The following is a 22,981-nucleotide window of genomic DNA, read 5'->3' as shown; positions in this document are numbered from 1 at the left end:
TAGTAAAGGCACATGGCAGTCCACCTGGAGTTTGAAAAAAGGCACCTTGAAGGACTCTCAGACCATGAGACACAAAATTCTCTGGTCTGATGAGACAAAGATTGAACTCTTTGGTGTGAATGCCAGGCATCACGTTTGGAGGAAATCAGGCACCGCTTAACATCAGGCCAATACCATCCCTACAGTGAAGCATGGTGGTGTTGGGATTTTTTTCAACGGCAGGAGCTGGGAGACTAGTCAGGATAAAGGGAAAGATGACTGCAGCAATGTACAGAGACATCCTGGATGAAAACCAGCTCCAGAGTGCTCTTGACCTCAGACTGGGGCGACAGTTCATCTTTCAGCAGGACAACGACTCTAAGCACACAGCCAAGATATCAAAGGAGTGGCTTCTGGACAACTCTGTGAATGTCCTTGAGTGGCCCAGCCAGAGCCCAGACTTGAATACGATTGAACATCTCTGGAGAGATCTTAAAATGGCTGTGCACCGACGCTTCCCATCCAACCTGATGGAGCTTGAGAGGTGCTGCAAAGAGGAATGGGCGATACTGGCCAAGGATAGGTGTGCCAAGCTTGTGGCATCATATTCAAAAAGACTTGAGGCTGTAATTGCTGCCAAAGGTGCATCGACAAAGTATTGAGCAAAGGCTGTGAATACTTATGTACATGTGATTTCTCAGTTTTTTTATTTTTAATAAATTTGCAAAAACCTCAAGTAAACTTTTTTCACGTTGTCATTATGGGGTGTTGTGTGAAGAATGTGGAGGAAAAAAATGAATTTAATCCATTTTAGAATAAAGCTGTAACATAACAAAATGTGGAAAAAGTGATGCACTGTATATATATATATATATATATATATATATATATATATATATATATATATATATATATATATATATATATATATATACTATATATATATATATATATATATATATACTGATAATGTTGCCTACATGTACTGAGAAAGCCAAGTTCCAAATTGTAATGATACCCTTCCACCCCAAATTGAAAGTATAGTCAGCTGTACAGGATACCCGCAGAAGAGACGGCAAAGACCTGCAATCAAAAATGTGGTTTCTGTGCTGCAGCAAAATGTCCTGATCATGTTAACAAGACTAAACTCTCAAGGAATGAAAACTAACTGAGCAGCATAACATGGAAAAAACATCAGTCAGCTGCTACTAGCCAGCAACATTTTATGTGGTCGATAACTCAAATACGCTCTTAAAAATGTCAGATCCTGTAGATCATAAATTGAAAACCCTGAAATATGCCTTGTGGGGATTTAAACCGAAATGAATAGTCCCATTTTAATCACAGCAATGCCAGCAGAAACCCATGACACCCAGGACACGTGGATGACATTAATGGGATAAAACTTGTGCCTTCAAGATCATTTCTGGGTTTCCTAAATGTAGGAATCCATCAACTTTATACAAAATCACATGCATTCAAGATGATGGCTTGCTATTACTAAGAAATGCACCCTTGCAAAGGGACCTTCATCTGACAAAATTAATTTGAAACTTTCATGCTTTTCCTGCCAAACTATTATAGTCAACTTTAAGAATAGTATTTTAGTTGTTCTCATGATTTATAATTCAATAACCAGATAAATAAAAATAATAATTTAGGAATAAATTATAATTTTGCATCTTTACATCCTTCATTTCTTTGATGAGAAGAAATTCTGTAATTTGTTAAGACCCACAAACCACAATCTGCTTTGTTTATGTTAATCCTTTTTGAAAATGACTAATACTCTGTGCATGATGCTTGCTATAATTGCCATATTTAGTTTTTAAATATATTTAATTGCTTTATTTCAGTAATAAGTTAACATTAAAATAATTTGGGGATAATCTTCCCTGCATGTAGGTCAATGTCAGTCCGAACTATGTATGAATTTGACTTTACAAAGTACAGTAAATGATTAGATTTCATATTTAACTCACAATTTGGGCAGATTTTTATAACACAATCCTGTACACCTGCTATCTGTCTCATTTGTATTGAATGTCTAAAGTGAATGGGAAGGCAAAGGCCATTAAGTTTGACTGCAGCAGGAAAAATCAACAAAATAAGCACTGCATGCAGAATAAGAGGAGCAGGCCTCTGCATTTTATATCTTTTCCATGAAGCTTTTTCTGGGTCAGTTTAGAAATGTCAATCAACCTAATCTGCACATCTGGTTTGGTGTGCAAGGAAAACTAGAATACCCAAAGAAAATCCATACAACTAATAATTAAAAATTCTGCAGCAAAGAACATTCAGTAACTAAAACCAGACAAGACGATCATTAGAGTAACTGTAACTCTTAAGTCTTCCCATTGCCATCCAGTCAGTATGTTTAAAAGCCTTCTTCAAATATGCACACTTGTGAAATGCTTTGCTTTCTTAGCTTACAGAACTCATTAATGCTTCAGAATGAAAAGCATGATGTATATATTTTTTTATTTCCTAGGATAAAGAGACGTTCTACGCGCATACCTGGATGAAACCTGAGTGTTGCCATGCAGTGGGCGACACCTCAGCACCACACCAGTTCTGATCTCCAACAGGCCTGACCCCATTGGCTCTCCGGCGGTTTTCACTTATAGGGGATGAGGCTCCCAAGGGATTTCCCCACCCCCTTCATAATGAGAGCAGCCGCCCATGCAAAGCTACTCCGACAGAGAGCAGAAAGAAGTCCTGTTTGTCGTTTTGGCTGGAGTGGCAATCCTCCTACAAACCCCCAAGTTTTCCTTGCAAGTTGGATGACCACTTGCAGGGCAGATGCAGTTTAACTTCATATCTAGGACTTTCCAGGTCGCTGGAAAGAGGTGTTTGGCACTCCCGCCATTTTTGCAAAAGGATGAAGGTCCAAATCTGGAGAGTCCTGGTGATTCCTGTCTTGCTATATGGTTGCGAGACATGAACGCTATCCAGTGACCTGAGACAAAGACTGGACTCCTTTGGTACTGTGTCTCTTTGGAGAATTCTTGGGTACCACTGGTTTGACTTAAATGAGTGGTTGCTCATGGAGTCCCAAATGACGCACATTACCTGCATTGTGACAGAGCATCAGTTATGTCACTATGGCAACATGGCATGCAATGTGGTGTGCTCCCCAAACTGAGCTGACCTGGGATAAATAAAATTAAGTATTATGCTCTGTGGGAGTGAGACATGGCTGAAGAAAACAGAATATGAAGCCAAGCTGCAAAGAACAGTAAATGAAAAGGTCGATGTGTATAGACTTGCTTTTTGGACACTGCAAGTAAAGCTTGTTATTTTTCAAGAAGCGAAGGAACATTAGGATTGTAGTACTTTTTTATGAAAATGTGCTATATAAATAAATGTTGTTGTTGTTGTTGTACTGCATACCAGAGACAACAACATGGACTGAGACAAAGATGAATTCAGAGTTAAGAGAAAAACTTAGTATGGAGGCAGTGGGTGTGTCATGGAGAAACACATTAAGATGATTTGGGCCTGTGACAGGCAGAAGATGTGGAGATGGATGGGATGAGGCCAAGAGGAAGGCCAAAGAAGACATGGTTAAAATATGTGTCAGATTATTTTAAATAAAATGGCCTCAAAAGACCATGGAGAGTACAGGAAAAAGATCTGGGGGGCAATCGGCTAACCTAGGCAAACCCAAGAAATGGCTGTTGAATGTAAAACTATTCTCCTGAAAAGTTATGCTAATTTTGGAGAATTTATGGTCTTGTCAGAAAGAATTAACTCTTTTGTGAGCTCGCCTGTTGAAACACCAGAAGAGCTCATTTTTGACCCAGATACTCTCATGAGTGAAGTTGTAGAACAGAAATAGTATTCTCTATTTTCTGCCCATGCAGAGCTTAAATGTACTAAGGAATTCATCTTGCTGCCTTCTTCAGCAAAAAATGTTCAGGAATATGTTTCTGACTGCACCATCTGCAACTGTAGCAAACCCATTACTGAGTTTCTTGTAGGTTTGTTTAGGCCTTTAGCTCCTCCCATTCAACCCTTGGGAGGAAATCTTTTTAGACATTATTACAGATTTACCACCTTTCCATGGTTTTACCAGAAAACCGTTTACAGTTGACCGTCTTTCTATGATTGCTCACTTTATCCCACTGAAGAAACTCCCATCTGCTAACAACTGTGCTGTGATTTCTGTTAAAGAATTTATGTAGCTTCAAGGACTTCCAAATTCAATTATGTAAGGCTTAATTCTACGGTTTGTTTCACAATTTCAGACATGTTTTTAGAAAAATCTCAGTTAAAGCTGAAAATAATGGTAAGTTTGAACAGGCAAACTGGGACCGTGAAAAATGCTGGAGTTGTAACAATTCACAATTGGACTTTATTGCAAATTAAGAATTATAGTATCTGCTAATCTCTTGCTTACTATGGGTATTTCCCCGTTTTAATGTCTGAATGAATAATTTTAAGATAAAACATCTTGAGATCAACTCTGAATCTTCATCATTTCATAAGTCTTTGTATCTTTTTCAGACACCATAAAAAGAAGTGATTGGTGGTTCAAGAGAAATATTAACATCTGGAACCTCTGCAAAACAAATTTCAGGTTGGACGGAGTCTCTTGACAAGACATATCCACTTCAGCGTTCCATGCTAAAAACTAGGTCTATGTTTTATTAGACTTATTAGTCCTTACACGGTTTTAAACAAGGTCATCCCTGTTGCCTATAAACTGGCCTAGAGCAAATTTCAAAAATCAGGAATGGTCTCTCCTAGACTTTCTTGTATACTCAGATATGGGGATGGATATTTGAAGAGTAAACTGCAAGACAATGATTATATTTTTATATTATGTACATTAAAGAACAATTAAGAACAAATAAAATCAAGTTAATAATATATTGAACAATTATTATAAAAGTAAAGTTGAATAAATCAGACTCTGCAGCTGCATGAATAAAAAAGTACCACTTTCGGTTAGCAGAAATAGCTCAAACGTTATTAGAGATCTATGTTTTGTACCTAATATTTGTATGCAGAACTTGGTTGACCTAACTGAAAGCATACTCAAGTTATCACGTTTACATACACACAAACACACAGACAGACACAATGACATAATTCTAAAAATGGTATTTTCGGATTCAAGGAGGTCTAAAACGTTGAGATTCATCAAAATCTCAAGGTACAATTTTGAAAAATGACGATACTTTTCCTATACTTTGTACTTTTTATGTTTCCCAGTTAAAACAAGTTCTTTTAAGCAGTTCATACTGTAAAAGAACCATCCTGCAGATTGATGAATATTGTGAATATGAATTAGATTCCAAACATAGGGGTAGGCAGATTTATCATTTTGACCACTGGTTTGTCCTAAATAGAAATGTGACTTTCATGCCCATTGCCTTCTTTATGAATTTCAAACATTTTCCTTCAACACCAGATGGATGTGTTCAGAGGCCGTGCCTTAAGGGGAGACCTTTGTCATGAAGTTCAAAGGTGAATTTGAATTGTTTTCAATATTTTCATTTCCCAATTAAATTTTTTCCGTATTATTTTTACTTTTACACAATGCCATTTGATTTCTCCCAGGACAGCCATATTATTTACTGTGTTGCAGTGCATGCCTGTCATCTGGCACACTTTGTTTAATGCTATTCTCTCCTGACAGTATCAACAAATTTATTTTCATGTTTATTTTTGATTTCTGGGTTATGAACTCATTGTCTGATGTTGACCTTGCTTTTAGTTTAATCCTCTGAGAACAGCCCGATTCGACTTTTTTGTAACTGTCCTTTCACTGAGGAATATTTTTGGGTTTTTTTTTATGTCTATTTTTCCCTGGACACTTACTGTCTACTTAATCTCTTTGTTAATATGCTGTTCCCCATTTCTTGATCCTCCAAATTTCATTGACAAATTTGATATTTTACTAATTTTCTAAACTAATATTCCACTTCAGAGTTCTCCTGTCTACTTTGACGGCGTCACATACAGACACCGAGTGCATTCACATGCATAGGAGCAATTCAGCATCAAAAATTAATTTCACATTATTTTTCATCCATCCATTATCCAACCCGCTATATCCTAACTACAGGGTCACGGGGGTCTGCTGGAGCCAATCCTAGCCAACACAGGGCGCAAGGCAGGAATCAGACCCCGGGAAGGGCGCCAGCCCACCGCAGGACATTATTTTTCTTTGGTTTAAAATGTATTTCAGCAGTAAATGAAAATGCATGCATATTACAGCCTCAGTTCAGGTTTATTCCCAAATCGATGTCTGCACAAGCTCATTTTAACCTGCTGGCACTGCTTTCAGGCATCTGAAAATGATGATACTAAAGCTGCCGTTCTGGCGCTGGCTCTCTGAAGCAGACCTTCCAGTGGTTTACTGTGCTAATGCTTTTCGGGGTTCAATTAATTTCTCTGTTTCCATAATGAATTTTTCTCGGTACTTGATGTCTGGATCTTTCCAAGTTGCTCCTAGTGTCCGCCAATCACACATTCTTGTCTACACCTTACACTTCAGTTTTAATTTTTATTGTACTCACAAATTTTACAGTTTGATGCTGTTCTTTTATCCTGTTTACTTTGGAAAGCATATTGGGATGGTGCACACTGTCAATGGTGCAACATAACACTGGAGGATGACTAACTTCCATTACGAGTGAAATAAAACCGTAATTAGAATTGTACATTATAAAATTTTTTCTAAAATCTAAAATACTGAAATTTAAAAATGAAACGAGGTCTCAAAACCACAGGGTATTCTAAATTTGCCCTAACCCTACATTTTAACAAGTTACTAAAAGGTGCAGTCACAGGTTTAACTTTACAACATTTGTTTGCACTCTCTAGTAGTTTTTGTTGTCCACTTTATCTCGATGGCATGTTTTAATTTACAAGCATTTGCGTAAAAACAATGGAATAAAAGAGGACAGGATTATACTTCTTAATCCACTTGGGTCGTTCGCCTTCAGAATAAAGCTTATATGAAACATGTTATTTCTGAGCACTTTTGAGGCGAATATTGGCAAAAAAGTATATTTTTGAATAGTTTGAATAAAATAAAAAAAAATTATATTTACAGGGAAACTGAGCACTGCACAAAGTCAATATCTGTTTGAGAAAGTATACATTTCCACAAGTGTTATAATATATGGACATTATACTTATTGTGTTGAAAGTGTTGTTGAAAGCATTGTGAGAAGGATGTATGAAATGCTTTATTTAGAATGCATGCAAATAAACTGATATGGCTGGCACAATCTACTTTAATGTAGTCAATTTTTTTTAAAGTCCTCGCACCACAACCTAATACCATTTATATTTTTAAAGTTATATTTTTTACTTCTAAACATTCAAAATGCATATTACCAATAATACTTACATATAAAAAAACAAATACAAATACACAATTGCCTTGATTGCTTTAAAGAACATTACATTGGGTTATAAACTCAGTCTTTACTGCCTAAAATGATCAGCATACTGAAAATTACAATACATAATTCAAAACACAACCCATACATATCGAGTGAAATGCCCCTTTTAAATGATTTATTTATGCTTTAGGGCATTTTATCTAACAGCATATCAGGCTGAGAAATACCATGCACAGCGAGTTTCAATGCAGTGAATTTTACAAAAAAAGACTAGCACATTGCACACCATACTAATATTCTTTGTGGTCTATGGCCGGCTTGTCATCCCGGCCAATACCCCCAGGCCACCAGGTGGAGCTCTCCCTGCAGCATGGAGGGGCCCTGATTATTAGCAGGAAATCCTGGACTATGGAGTTTTCCTTTACAGCCCTGCTGGATACCACAGGGGACAACAGAGGATGCTGCAAGGAGGACTAGAGAATCATATGTGCCCTATAACCCGGAAGTACATCATAGGCAAAGCAACAGGGGAAATGACGTGCTTCCGGGATGAAGAAGATGACTTTTTTTTATCTGACCCAGAAGTGATAGGAGGTCACATGGATTGAAGGATTAAGAACACTCCCGGGTCAGGAACTATAAAAGGACGATGGGAAATCCCAGACGTTGAGCTGAGCTGGGTGGAAGGGTGGCAACACGTCTGGGAGTGGTGGAGTGTTTATTGTATTGGAGAATTGATTATTGAATGAGTATGGCAGAGAGGAGGGTGCTTTGTGAACTGTGTATTAATAAAAAGTCAAATTATTGGACTTTTACCTGGTGTCTGGCGTTTGGTCTGAGGGCTCAAGAGGACGATAGCGCCCTCTATCTGTCACAGCTTATACAGTAACAAAAAGAAGACAATTGCATAACAATTGTCTATTTATAAAGTTCAGATATACTGATAATTACCATGAACCAATAAAGTTATATTTTAAAATGAAAAATGTTTATCAAAATGATCAATGATCACCTACTGCACATGCAGGAGAAAGCATTCATTGTAGATTACAAACATGTCCCTAATAATACACCCCTCCATTGAACTACTTATCTGTATACTAACTTTTTACTAATGTAATGTTCCATTTTTAAAATGAATAAAATTAATTAAAATAAACCACCAGCACAGAAACACCTAACAGGTACCCTATTACAACACATTCAAATGTCCTCACTAAATATAATAAACCAAGAACTATGCATTTGCTCTTTCACAATCTCGTTCACTCTGAAACACTTTCAAGATGAACAACTCAAAATGCAGGGATGACGGAGCAAATAACAAACCCACAATCTAGCTTACATGGGCCAATCTGCTCAAATTGCTTATCATGCTTGCAGTAATTTTGTTGCTTTGATTATTTTTATTTCACAAATACAGTATTTTTTGTCATTTGGTTTTGTTTTAACAAGTCTTGCTTTTTTAGTATGTTCATCTTGTTCTAAGTGTTACCTTAACCTTGATATAGCAGCAATAAGGACATTTTATAAACAAATCACCACATAGACACTCACTCTCAAAAAACAAAACATATGTAATATTTTTCAACTTACAAATTATCAGTTAAAAACATATTTGTATCTTTGAAAGCACTGACATTTCCACTTGTTTCACTGAATGTTCCATTTTCTCAGATTAGACTAATAATGCTTATCTAAGAAGACGGGACAGACAGTAGCATACCATGATGTGGAGTCAAACCAGTTAGAAAAACACAATCACGATCAGACAAAAACAACATTGTACTATAGCTGAATACTCTGCTGTGCGGCCTCCAGTGGCACCCGTAGCAATTTAATTTCCAGTCAGCACCAATGTCCTGAACCTGTAATGTTATATGAAAGTAGGAGTCATTTCTGGGACCTACACTGATCATCAATACTTTCTTACCACTCTGTTGTTGTACACACCTTCAATTATTTACAGCTAGTAACTATGTAAATTCAGCACTACCCCCTACATTATTAGTTACTAATGATAATTCAAATGAAGAATACTAAAAAAATTAATAGAAATGAGAAATGGAGGTTATTCATGGGTGAATCAGATGACAGTACTTCAATATTCACAGTACTTGAGTCCCTGCTGGGGAATTCTTTCTGTAATTTTTTTTCATTCTTTCAGTGTCCTTTTAGCTAGAAACTCCTAACATTTTTACCAGTCTAAAGATACCCATTCATGTTAAATGGCAGTGACTGTAAAGTCCCTATTACTGTGAACTAAACCTCTGGGTGATGTTAAGGTTTGAGCTCCTGCCCAGTGCTATCAGACAGCTGACAAACCTATTCTGCTACAAAAAAAAGGATTAATAGGAAGAAAGGTATAGCAATACTCCAAAAAAAAAAAAAACATGGATATGTACTCAAGTGTCTTTGAAGGCCTAATAAAATGTAACACAAAATAAGACAGCATTTCCCTTTAACCAAAATGTCTGTACTAAAAATGAGCCAAAACACTATGGTGAATACTGCCTTTGGTTAAAGTCATAACCCACTTAAACAAATCTTTGAATAAAAAGAAAAATAACGTGAATGGAGGTAGTAATGAGCTAAATAATTCAGATACACTTTATTTCACATAGCTTCTATCTATAATGGTCACTGCTCTCATTAAAAGTGCAGTTCTTCACATTCATACTTTTATACAGTTGGTGTGCGGCAGGTTAAGGGCTTTGCTTAGGGCCAGACCAAGGATCAGAGGTGGTGGCTGAATTGGCAACTTTTGGAACTTCTAGCCATTTAAAGTATACTATCACTATGAAGTGTTCTGCATAAAATGAAACCTGTTTTATTGTTGTAATCAAATTACATTTTTCCAAACCAGTTTCTCTTTCTTCACTTTAAGCTGGGAGGGGGTTTAGTCACTAGGAGCTTAGTGTCTACCATTCTCTACTGATAGCCAGTAAGCATTTACGAGGTGTGGCAGAAAAGTAATGAGACTGATTTTTCATTTACCAAAGTTTTTCTTTTTTTGAAACATCAATGTTATCCCCTTCAAAGTACTTCCCTTGGGCAGCTACACACCGATGGAGACGTTGTTCCCACTGTTGGTAGCAGCGCTGGAAGTCTTCAACCGGTATGGTCTTCAGCATGTCCGTTACACTCTTTTGGATGTTTTCTAAAGTCCCGAAATGACATCCTTTGAGGACATTTTTCAGTTTAGGAAAAGGAAAAAGTCACACGGACTGAGGTCAGGTGAATAAGGGGCTGGGGAACCACAGGAATGCGTTTGAGGTCAAAAATTCTGTCATGGAGAGTGCAGTTTTTCGGCACCATTTTGGCACAGACCTTTCGCATGTGCAAATGTTCAGTCAAAATTTGATGAACGGTAAATCTGTTCAAATTTAATTGTTCACTCAACATTCTTAATGTTAAACGACGGTCTGATCTCACAAGAGTGTTCACGCGTTTGATGTTTTCATTGGTTTTCGAAGTTGAAGTCCTCCCTGAACGGTGTTCATCTTCAACGTGTTTTCTGCCTTCCAAAAATGATTTGTGCCAGCGAAAAACTTGAGCTCGGGATAAAGAATGTTCCCCACAGGCCTGTTTTAGCTTTTCAAACGTCATTTGACGTTTAATGGCACAACGTTGCTCCAAATTCCGCTGTTCCATTTTGCGTGACGCACAACCAAAAACACAACTTCGCTAATAGCAGTCACAAAAATCACGTAGTTAACGGAAGGAGTTGAAACTCGCACTGAGCTATGGGAGGGTTCTGATACACTTGCTCTATCAAGGACAACAGCGCAGCGTTGCCAGATCGCTTGCAGTGTTGCCAGTCTCATTACTTTTCTGCCACACCTCGTATTTGTTTATTCATTATAATTTTTTTTTATAAAATCATAGGCTGCTGTGTTAAAAAAATGAATGGAGGGGTTGGTCCCAGTTTAAGCCCCCACCTCCATTCAACATACCTACCATTTTATGTCCCCAGCTAAATCCAATTCAAGGATAAAGGGCACATGTGAGGCTGGAAGCAGCTCTTGATAGTGTGCTGGTCCACTGCAGGGCACACTCACTCAAACAAGACCTCCTAATTGACCTAACAGGCATGTCTTCACTATATTGACGGCTGCAATATTTGTATAAACATGGTAAAAATGTGCAAACTCCACACAAAAAGTGATTGGGACAATATTTATACCTGCAGCCTGCACCACTGCACAGCACTAAAATTAATTACTAAAAAAGACTACGACTTTTAACTGTGTGCTGCCAATTGAATAAATGGCGATAGACAAAAACTCAAAGGGGTATTTCAGTTGCAGCAATTATTTTTAAAATCTTTGCAGTGAGTTCTGGTCTTTGTGTTTTGCTTCTTATTCGCTTATCTGCTTTGCTTTCCATTTTGTTTTCATTATTTAACATCTAGTCAGTTTTTCTAGTATGAGCAGACGTTTCAGCTTCAACTTTGTTTTTGCACATTTCCTTAGTATTTCATGGGCTCGTAGACTTTAATGCACATAATAAAATATCATGCTGTCTGTGTGATTCATTTCCTATTCACACAAAATATTAGGAACTACAGTGAAGGCATACAAATTGCTGTACTTAAAGGCTTTATTGGAATGACAAGTAAGTAAACGTGTAGCCCTCAATCACATTCAATTATATCATAATATAAATACCTCCATTTCATACATGAAGACAGACCACATAATGGACGGGGAGAGCTTTTTTCCCCCTACTTTTCTGGATCATTAATGCTCTGCTTTGCTACAGTACACAACTTTCACACCATGATGTGAACAGAATGCTGCTTCAAATAACTGCCCACTGCAGTTTATGGCTGAAAAACCTCCAAATAAATTTAAAAATGACCCAAAGTGGCTTGAAAGAAAACAGCTGTGCTCAGTGGTTAATGGTGCACTACTGCCATCATGTGGCAGAAATGGCACTTCCTCCTCACGGCAGGGAATGAAGGAGTTTCATCATTTACTGTGTGTGTGTGTGTGCACTTCCAGGACAGAACACATTTTTTGAAGACACTTTGGCAGTAAATTCACTTACACTGCCCAAGCATTGCTAAGCCTGAAAGATCACTAGATATTTTATATTACTGAAGTAACATACAAGGTTTAACAAGATAACAAACAGCACTTTACAGGTAGACATCTATAATACAAAGCAGTGTAATAAAACATTTAGTCTATGACAGATTTCAGACACGTTGCTTTCTGACATTAGTATGGCACTTTGGATTTCCTCAACACTGTAGGAAAACAGAATTTTTTGCTTCCACAATACGAACGACTATTGAAATGGAAAAAATCATTCAGCCTTTTCTAAACTTGATTAATCCAATAGACTTTCATGGGTTTAGCCAATCATTCATAATCAGAACACAGATGCCAGCACTTGCTTTCCTTAATACAGTCCATCAATAAAGTCAACAAACAACTCTGAACAATTATTTTCCTTTAAATCATCAAAGATGGAAGACTTTTTTGTTTTCTCTTTCTTTAGCTCAGAGAGAACCACTAAATGATCCCAGATAGAATGCTCAGTGTGTATTGAACCTGCTGTAAAAAGGCACTATATCAAGGAAAGACTGGCTAAAGATTAACTGATGAAAGGCATTCAACCATAATTACGCATGTCTAATTATATACTAAGCAGTCTTTCATGATGACTAAGTGACCTGCACGGAGTATCAAAACAGAACACAATTAAACTTTTAATAGTGAAAGGGCCTCAGAAAGCGAAGAAAACAAGGGAGGGGTTGGGTTTGTCCATGAACGTCTGCGGGTTAAAAACAGTGTTGAAGAACATCTTAGAATGGATCATTTTATTTTAAAAGTTGGGTAGCAAGATAGTATCATTAAAAACTGCTGCTTGCGTCATCAGTGGTTTAATTCTGTGCACATAATTAAAGTCTGCCTGTAATGGCTTACAGCTGCAGTATTCATTTAGTATTATATAAATCATTAAAAACAGCAGAAAAGGGCACTTCGCACCACCTTCGAACATTTAATGAGCCTTCATTGTAGCAAGTCAAGACATTTCACCTCGCATTTAAGCTGAAAGCAAACAAATTGTTTAGTGGTGTTTAAATTAATCCACATAACACCGTATTAAAAAACCACAATGAAGAAAATGTATATTTGTAACGGTTTTCCTTTTTTTTTAGGCAACATTATGCTGTAAATTAAAATTTTAACACCTTATAATTAGGAAAGAATTCAGACAGCTCCTGGCAACACTTTCCAGCCCAACAGGAAAGACCAACATTAAAATGATGGCAGACAACAAACTTGGGATATCTGAATTAACTGAACTAACTATATTGTCCCCAAGTTAGTACTTCATGCAGGCACCGCTAAAAGTATATTTCCACAAACACGGTATATACATTCAATCTGGAAACAAAAATACAATTATAAATCTATATTTAGCATTGCAACAAGTCTGCCAGCTTCAGGAAGGTGTGTGCAGCCTGCAATATCAAAAGCAAAGCATATTCTGTGACACACTCTTGCAACCGGTCCAGCTATTTGGAATAACATTTCTTAAACAAATATTAAAATAAAAACAGCATTTGAATTAATGTTCACTCTAAAAAAGCAGTACTGATTAAACAGAAATAGATGAGCATTAAGGAAGGCCATAAATGACAGTAACAGCACCAAGTTAAGACCTCTGCACTGGGCAGATATGGGCAAGATTCATGATTATTTATTGATCTGTGCTTTCTGACACCTTATAAATCAGAGCGCTCTAGTATACAGGCGGCTTTCCCAGATTACACAGGGGAAAGCCTGTATCTCCGAAGGCCACCCCAGAGACTAAAAAGTGGACCGAGCAGACATGAGGCCTTTGTATATGGGCTGTTTTATATTAAGCTTAAACGTGTGTGACATGAACGCGCCGTTGGTCCGCAGACAGGTGGTTACACTGAGGTGGTCCTTAATTTGGATTTTATTGATTTTATTCAATAAATTACTAAATACAAGTTCCAGATATTCCATAGACAAAGCAGCTTGACAGTTAAGTCAGCAGGGGACTGAGAGAGAGGTTAATTTTGTAAGCAATAAGCAAATGGGAGGTCCGGAAAATGCAAGAGCTGGAAAAGGAGTGCAGCTATATGAATAACAGCAAAAAAGGAAAGGGGAGGATAAAACTATTCAAACAGAGTTACAACATCCTATATGATGTGGCTGGGCTGGTTTAACAAAAGTGAACTCCCTCATCTTTAACTTGGAAGCACTCCACTCTTGTGAACAAAGCTGTTAACAATAAATATATCCCATAAAATATTCTTAAACCTACTCAATTTAATTCAGGGTTGAGGGATCTCTGAGCCGGTCCTTGAAACACTCGGTACAAGACAGGAGATGCCAGTCCATCGCAAGGTCCACAAACCCCCTAAACCCAAACTCGTAACTGGAATTGTCTTTGGTGATGTCAGAGGAAAAATTAATGTGCAGACTTCAAACGGACAATGACCAGGCAGGTATGAGATTCAAGCTTAGGATGCTGGATTCATGAAACAGCAGTGTTAACCACTGCACTAATGTGCAACCTATAACTTCTCCCATTAAATGCTATACACTAACTGAGCAAATTATTGGCCGATTACTGTATATAATTGCATGGATAAGCAGTGAGTGTATATAAAATAGAAATATACATTATTCAAACATGCATTTTAAATCAATTAATTCTATAATAATAATAATAATAATACATTTTATTTATATGGCGCCTTTCTCATGCTCAAGGCACTTACAGAATATAAGAAAGAACAGCAGGGTATACAGCGTATAGCATTGTACAAACCAAATAAATAAATAAAGAAGATTAAGACAGTAAATTCAGAGAAAGCCTAATGCTATACTAATACTCGAAATAGCCTCAATTCTTCATGGCACAGATTCCATAAGATGTTGCAAACATTCCATAATCATGGACATGATTCAATCACACGATTTCTGCAGATTTCTTAGCTGTACATTTATGTGGCCAATCTTGCATTCTAACTCATGCTAAAGGTGTTCTATTGGATTCAAATCTGGTGACTTGGAAGGCCAATGAAGAACATTAAACTCATTCCCATGTTCATGAAACCAGTTTAAGACAAACTTTGGCTTTGTGACATAGTGCATTATCATGCTGGAATCAGCCATTAGAAGATGGGTATGTTGTGGACATAAAAGCAAGCATACGATCAGCAACAATTCCCAAATATGAAATGGCATTCATGCAACAATTGATTGCTACTAACAAACCAAAAAGATTGCTAAAAATAATTCCCTAAATCATTTCACCACCACCAGCCTGGGCAGCTGACACAAGGCAGGTTGGGTAATTGGACTCATTCATGCAGTTAGCAACAAATTCTAACCCTACCATCGGTCTGGCCATTCTCCTCTGACCTGACTCATCAACAAAGCCTTTCTGTCCACAGAAATGCTGCTCACTGGGTGTTTTTTGTTTCTTGCACCATTCTGACTAAACTCTAGAGAATGGTAATGTGTGAACATCCCAGGAGATCACCAGTTACAGAAATACTCAAACCAGCCTGTCTGCCACCAACAATCATGGCATGGTTGAAACCACTGAGATCACATTTTTTCCCCATTCTGATGTTTGATGTAAACATTAACTGAAGCTCCTGACCTGTATCTGATTTTATGCATTGCACTGCTGCCACATGATTGGCTGATTAGATAATTAAATGGATGAAGCAGGTGTGCAGAAGTTCCTAATAATCTGCTCACTAAGTGTAAATAAAATATAAAAAATAAAAGACAAAAAATATATATGACCATCTCTTGGTGCAAGGCAGGCACCAACCCTCTACTGGGTGCCATTCCATTGCAGAAAAGAAAGTACAGTACTGTATAAAATGCTAATTGTAATCATACAATTTCACACTTCAGAGTCATTGAGGGCAAAGCCCCTCCCAGCAGCAGTATAAATAAATGCATATTGGATGCCAGTACATTGCAAAACTCGCATCAGACCAATATAAAGAAATTAAGTGGATTAACCAAAATAGCAACACACACATTTTTAGAAAACCAGGGTACTTGGAAATAAGCCGTACAGAAAAAAGAGCAAACTCCTTGCAGAGACGGCCCTAAATGGAACTAAAGTCTGTCATAGCTGTCAGGCAGAAGCCAACCTTTTCCCACCATTGTACCCTAATGTTTAAAGATATAATTAAATAAAATACAATGTAACTCAATTTTAATTTAAAAACTAGATTACGATTTCAAATGGGTTCACAATAAAAACAAAAAGCTGTATTACCATTAAACACAATGTTCTGGCTTTCACATTGGTTTGCATTTCAGTTATTAATTAATGTCCCCAGAGTTCACCTGCTGTCCTACATCTGATTAACATCACAGTTACTAAGCTGCCACATTCAGACCACACATACACAGTTCAAATCTTTTAATATATTACAGTTGTCTTACCTGAATTTCTTTGTGTAACAGAAGTGTGGTTTAAAATGGGTTTAACTAAAGCCTCCCTTAGGAGAGATGAAGGAGGTTACTTTCGAACATCTGTAAAGTACAAGTCATTAGAGGTTCCCATAGCCGTGAAGTTTGCACGCACTTGGCAGGAGCACCTAGGTTATATTTAGAAGCCATGTGCATTAGCTGAATAACTATGGTTACTGTACATATCCTGCATATCACATAGGCCCTTTAATACGGCATCACAAACAGTTCCTACTGTAAAAGGCAGGACAAACAATTCAATAATAAATGTAGCCTTTGCTGTCCTGGGACAAAATATTTCTCACACAAAATTGTAAACTCACATCACCTGGACATGCTGTAGGGTGGCCTTATGTCTTGACAAGAACGGGACATTCAGCCTGTCAATGCCCACTCATGTAACGTTTGCTAAATATTTCAAGCTGAGATTTGAAGGTCCTACACTGCTTGGTAGCATATTATGTTTATGTATGGCTCTTAATGGGAAAAATAGAACCTAAACATTTGTGTAAACTGCACCTTTCATCAACTAATTACTCTACTTCAAAAGCTGCTTTTATCAGTAGTATTGGTATTCCATCAGTGTTAATGACATTATTTGAAAATTTTAAAATCTGGTGTCTCGTTTTGCATGGAAATGGTGGGGTCTGAGTGAAAAAAAATTTACATTAAACCAAAAATATAGAAGAACTAGCTAAGCTTACCTGTTGAAGACTGGTTATAGATACATTTTGCAATATTTGATATGATTGATATATATAAAAAAAATGAATTTAATTGATAATTGATGTAAATATATTGTTTTCAAAAGATTAACATGGATACATTTAATTTAGCTAATAAAAAAGTGTTAGATGTTTAATGTACATAATAAAAATATATAATTCTGTTTTCGTTTATTTTCTTTATCAAACAACAGTATTAAATGCACTGTGTATGACTACATCATTTTCCATTAACTTCAATAAATAGTATTGCTACATTAGAGTGAACACTTGCACAGTAAACAAACAAGAGGCACAAATGCCACCTCAGTTCAAATCCCAGACCAGCCTAATCACTGTAGAGGTAGTACACTCTCTCCATGCCTTCGTGGTGATTTTTCCCAAAAAGTGTGTCTTAGGTTAATTATTGACCTGTGTAAGGGTAAGTGTGGATGTGTGAATCTTACACAGCATTGGCTCCTACCTTGTGACTAATGCTACACTGTTATGACCTTTAGATGAATGGAAAATTAGAGTTCAGATAGGCAGATATTCAGATGTAAAGCAACTTTGGTTTTATACTGTAACCTTATGTTTTTTCCTAACAAACAAACATCAGGAAAATTGTTGACACTGCTGTCTCATAGTTTCAGATTCTTGGGTTTAAATCGTGCCATGAGCAATGTCTGCTTGGCGTTTGCACATTCTCACTGTCACTTTGTTTTGCTCAGGCAACTTCCAAAAGCCATCTGCACATCCCAAAAACAGGTAGGCTGATAATAATAAACTGGGTCAATATGTGTAGGACCTGGAGTGGAGTTGTACCTCCCATTCACACCTGTTTCCAGCCTTTGCACCATACTCTGCTAGAAATGGAAATAAACAGGATCAAAAATTGATAGCTGCTTCAAAATTTCAGTTGCTTTAGTTGCATTGTACTGTATTACTATATCACTACCTTATTATCTGTCATGGGGTACAAAGAAATAATAAAAAAAAATCAATGAATGAAATAAACATTCTCAAATATTGGAAATTTTTTATGTAGTCGAAAAACTTCAAATGTTAATTCATAAATGTTAAAAATTAAAATGGCAAGCTTGCTGATGACACAGCTATGATCTCTACCAACAACAAGGAGGTTTACTTGGATGAATATCAGCAAGTCAAAGGAGTTGATTGAGGACTTTGGGAGAAAACAGCAGGGGCACTTCACGCCCTCAGTATTAGCAGCACTCAGGTGGAAAGGGTAGACAGTTTAAGATACCTCAGTGTTCACATAACAAAGGACCTGACCTGGTCCAGGGACATCAAAATCTTCATGAAGAAGGTACAACAACATCTTTACCACCTTAGGGTTTTTAGGATGCTTCCAGGTTACTGAAGAACTTCAAAATATCCACCATTGAAAGTATCCAGACAAAAAGGATTACTGCCTGGTTTGGAAACAGCATGCAGCAGGATCACAAGGCTCTGCAGAGAGTGGTTCAGACAGCTGAATGCATTACTGGATGTGCACTCTCCAACTTACAGGACATCTGCACCAAGCAAAGAAAATACCAGCCATCCCAAGAACAGTCCCTTCTCTGTGCTGTGGTCAGAGAAGTGCCACCACTGACTGAAAACCAGTTAAGAAAGGCTGAGAAGGAGCTTCTTTCCAAGGTACATCCACATCCTAAATAAGAAGAGTGCCTAGATCTACATGATGCCCTATTCCTTTATATATACAGTATTTATCTATCTATCTACATATATATATATATATACATACATACACACATATACACAGTTACTTATTAATTACTTATTTATTACATATTTTTATCATTTTAATATCATGCATACTATTGCTGCCATTTAACAATGATTTATACTGAAATTTCTAAAGTTATGTATTATTGTTTATTGTCTTTTATATTCTTCTTTCATGATTAGTCTTAGAGTTTAGAAACTAAGCATTTCACTTCATATTGTACTGTGTCTTTAATTGTATGTGTCAATTTGATTTGAAATAAGACTGTCAAAGTGAAAAACCTAAATATGACATTCACAGTATCACTGCTGCCCATGAAGCCAACAAAGCCTCTCTTCTCCATGGCCATTTTCTAACTAAGAACTGACTAGACTAGGGTGTGGGATCAGTTATTAGTCTACAGATGGTGGCCTGGATTTACAGGTGGTCTCTGGATTGTAGTCCACCTGGTCACACCACCACTACATGCATTAAGGGATGTAAGTAAAGTTCAGTAGGGAGCAGGTTTGAATTCCCAGGTGTGCTCTTCTATGTTGGAATCTAGTTAGCCCCAAGGTAGAAGCCAAGCTGGGTGGGCAATGCTCTGGGACTGGGGAAAGGAAACCCAGCTACTAATTACTTTAATGAACAGTATGCACTGGATAATTAGAAGATGTGCAAGAACTGTGAAAGGTGGGAAAATCATTCTCTGATAATTGCGCTATGTACGAAATTTGAAAATGTGACAAAACACTGAAAAAAGAAACTGAGTATCATAAGGTCCACTGAGGTGAGCTTTCATAGAGTACATGAAAACATGCATGGAAAAGGGGGCCCGTTTTAATAAAAAATACAATGAATCCTCTTTTAGTGGCTTTCCTGGAATAGCATTTATTTTCAGGGTAGGGATAATTAGACTTTTTATAAATATCATACTAAATTAAGTCAGAAAACTACAAGGAGTGTTACCTCAGCCTTATCCTTAATTCAGCCACACCACTACACAATCAAAGACACAGTTTGTTAGACACAGACAGGGATACTGGGATTAGCCACTTACAAGGCTCCTTTTTCTCATTTAGTTGACAACCAGAGAGGTCTGAGAAGAAATCCTTAAATCCTGCTAAACACATTAAAGGGCAGACAGCCTAGGAACAGTCCTAAGTGTCTGGCCCATTAAATAATGTAGGTTGAGCTCAGTGCTACAACCTGCCTAAATGCTATAAAAAGGCAGCACTGCGTGGTGGCCAACGAAATTTAAGGCTGACCAATGACTCCAACAGAAACCCCTACAAGGGATATAAATAACGCTGACTGCTACAAACCACTAAAATGTACAAACGCATTCTGAAAAGAACATCATCACTGTAGTTTTCGTAGCACTTACCAAATCTTTCCTATATTACTTCTTTCTTTTATCAAAATTAATTTGCCTTTTTCAGTCAAGTAAATGCTGTAAGTAAAAGGGCAGAGAGATGTACAAACTCGGAGAAAATGACTTCAACAGGCATTTCTATTCACGGAAGCCTCAAATGGAGCCGGGTGTTTTTTTTTATTGATTTTAATTAGAAGCAGATAACATTCCAAACAATCAAGTCAAACCTAACAAAGCAAACTTCAACCCCCATCCAAGTGAAAGAGAGGAGAGCCAACAACCAAAGCTACTCTTTTAAGCAGCAAGAAAGTGGAGGAAAATGGAAGCTTATTCTAAAAGGTTATTAATTTGATCCTGCCAGGTTTTAAAAAAAGTTCTGAACATATCGTCTAAGTAAGAATTTGATTTTTACCAATTTCAAATGGTATAGAACATCAGTTACCCACTCACTTGAAAGCAGCAGGGTCGGATGCTTCCAGTTAAGCAAGGCTAGTAGTGAAGTAAAGGCAATTACAGTTTGTTTGTCCTTCTCCAGTTTAAGGCCATCTGGGAGTCCACCAAACACAGCTGTTAGCGGGTTCAGAGTGGTCGTCACACCAGGGCTGTCCGATAGGCATTCAAAGGTTTTTGTCCAAAATGTTCTTAATCTGAACATGTGGCCCAGTGAGACTGGAGCTGGATTACAATGTTCACTGGTTGAATCTTGCCCTGGAAACATTTTTTAATGAAAATTACATTAAAAGAAATAATGTCTCCATAAAGTAATTTCATTTAATAGGTACTTTTTTGAAGTTAGCCACATTTTATAGCTACATCTCGTGGACATAGAACCTAAGCAGTCAAAATTATATAATGCATTAAATTAATTATATTTATTAACAGTCCTGCAGACCCCTGTGACCCTGCAGTTAGGATATTGCAGGTTGGATAATGGATGGATGGATGGATATTTTTTAATATTTTGTATTTTACTATTTAAAATAATTATCAAATATGCAATTTCATGAATAATTTTACTTAAAAACAATACACAAAATTATAATTTTTTTTTACGTAATGGTAAATATAAATTCCCTCTTACCAAAAAAAGGTCACAGAGAATTTTCTGAACAGATTTCTGAATGGTATTCTGAATGGAGTATATTTTAATTTAAAAACGATGCATATGCTAATGACATAAAGCTATTTACTGATTGCCTAATTTTAAAAGTTCTAACTCCAAATTTACACTGATTCTGCTCTTATTCTTATCGCATATTATGTACGGTTACAACCTAGATGACATGAACAAGATCACTGACATTTTGCATCATGGGAAATACTTTATGTAAAGTCGGTGGCAAATGAATAACACTGTCATGTTAAGTAAGATGCTGGTTGTTACAACATTCAAGTGTGGGAACCTCATAAGTTAGGGAGCTAATGGTAGCTAACAATCTAAGGGAAGCTTAGGCCTCAGAATGATTCAAGAGGAACAGATGAATAAATCCATCCATCCCACTACATCCTAACTACAGGGTCACAGGGGTCTGCTGGAGCCAATCCCAGTCAACACAGGGCGCAAGGCAGGAAACAAACCCCAGGCAGGGTGCCAGCCCACCACAGCAGATGAATAAATAGCTTAATAATTTAGAAGAAAAAAGCAGCTAAGGAAAACACTCAGTCTAGAGAGAAAAAAAAATCTTTAATTCTTACAGAGAAAAAAAAACTACGTATTATTTTCTTGTGAATGAGAAAATCAATAACATGACACTGAGACATATGTAGAGATCATGACAAAACTGTTTGGTGAGCAGGACCTATGGAGAACAAAATGATTCTGGGTGGAAAGACAGATGAAAACCTTGATGTCTGTAGAAAAATGAAGGAACTGATAAATTCAACATTCTAGGAAAATGTGACAGAATATGCTGTAGCTTTGTAAGGTATCTCATGCATGAAGGAGTTTGATTGAGTAAAGGGAACAGAGATCAACAGCAGTAAAGCACTGACCAAATTAAATTGTCTCAGGTATTTACATTATGTTAGAAACTAGGCATGCATGGGTAGTGCCCAGTTTGCTCCAGTCTGCTGAGTGCCTAGGAAATCTGTTTCAAAGGACATCTGAATTATGCGGTTTTAGCATCAAGAGAAGAAAATTTGATAGTGTATTTGAACAAAGGAGGGGGATTTAATTTTATCTGCTACATATTATCCTTCTACAGTATTTTAGTGTTAAAAGAATCAGTGCCTCTGATCCTGGCCTGTTCCTGAGAAAGAACTGAACTTCTTCCCAATACTAATAACTTTTGCTGGGCACAATTCATAATTTCTTTGAAATTGTAGTTATTTCT

At 37.0% G+C, this 22,981-nt stretch overlaps 1 protein-coding gene across 2 annotated transcripts in view; it reads right to left on the bottom strand.

Moving 5' to 3' along the window:
- jazf1b (JAZF zinc finger 1b) overlaps positions 1–22,981 on the bottom strand; it is a 287,243-nt gene that overhangs the window by 167,123 nt on the left and 97,139 nt on the right. The window contains exon 2 of one of the 2 annotated variants that reach the window (XM_039736337.1): positions 21,099–21,356. The exons of the other annotated variant lie outside the window; for it this stretch is intronic. Within the exon in view, the coding sequence (XP_039592271.1) occupies positions 21,099–21,356 (258 nt within the window). The remainder of the gene's footprint in view (positions 1–21,098; positions 21,357–22,981) is intronic. 2 annotated transcript variants of the gene reach the window in all.

The sequence above is a fragment of the Polypterus senegalus genome, chromosome 15, assembly GCF_016835505.1.
Source record: "Polypterus senegalus isolate Bchr_013 chromosome 15, ASM1683550v1, whole genome shotgun sequence".
Taxonomy (NCBI): domain Eukaryota; kingdom Metazoa; phylum Chordata; class Cladistia; order Polypteriformes; family Polypteridae; genus Polypterus; species Polypterus senegalus.
This window is presented reverse-complemented; position numbering and strand designations above follow the sequence as displayed.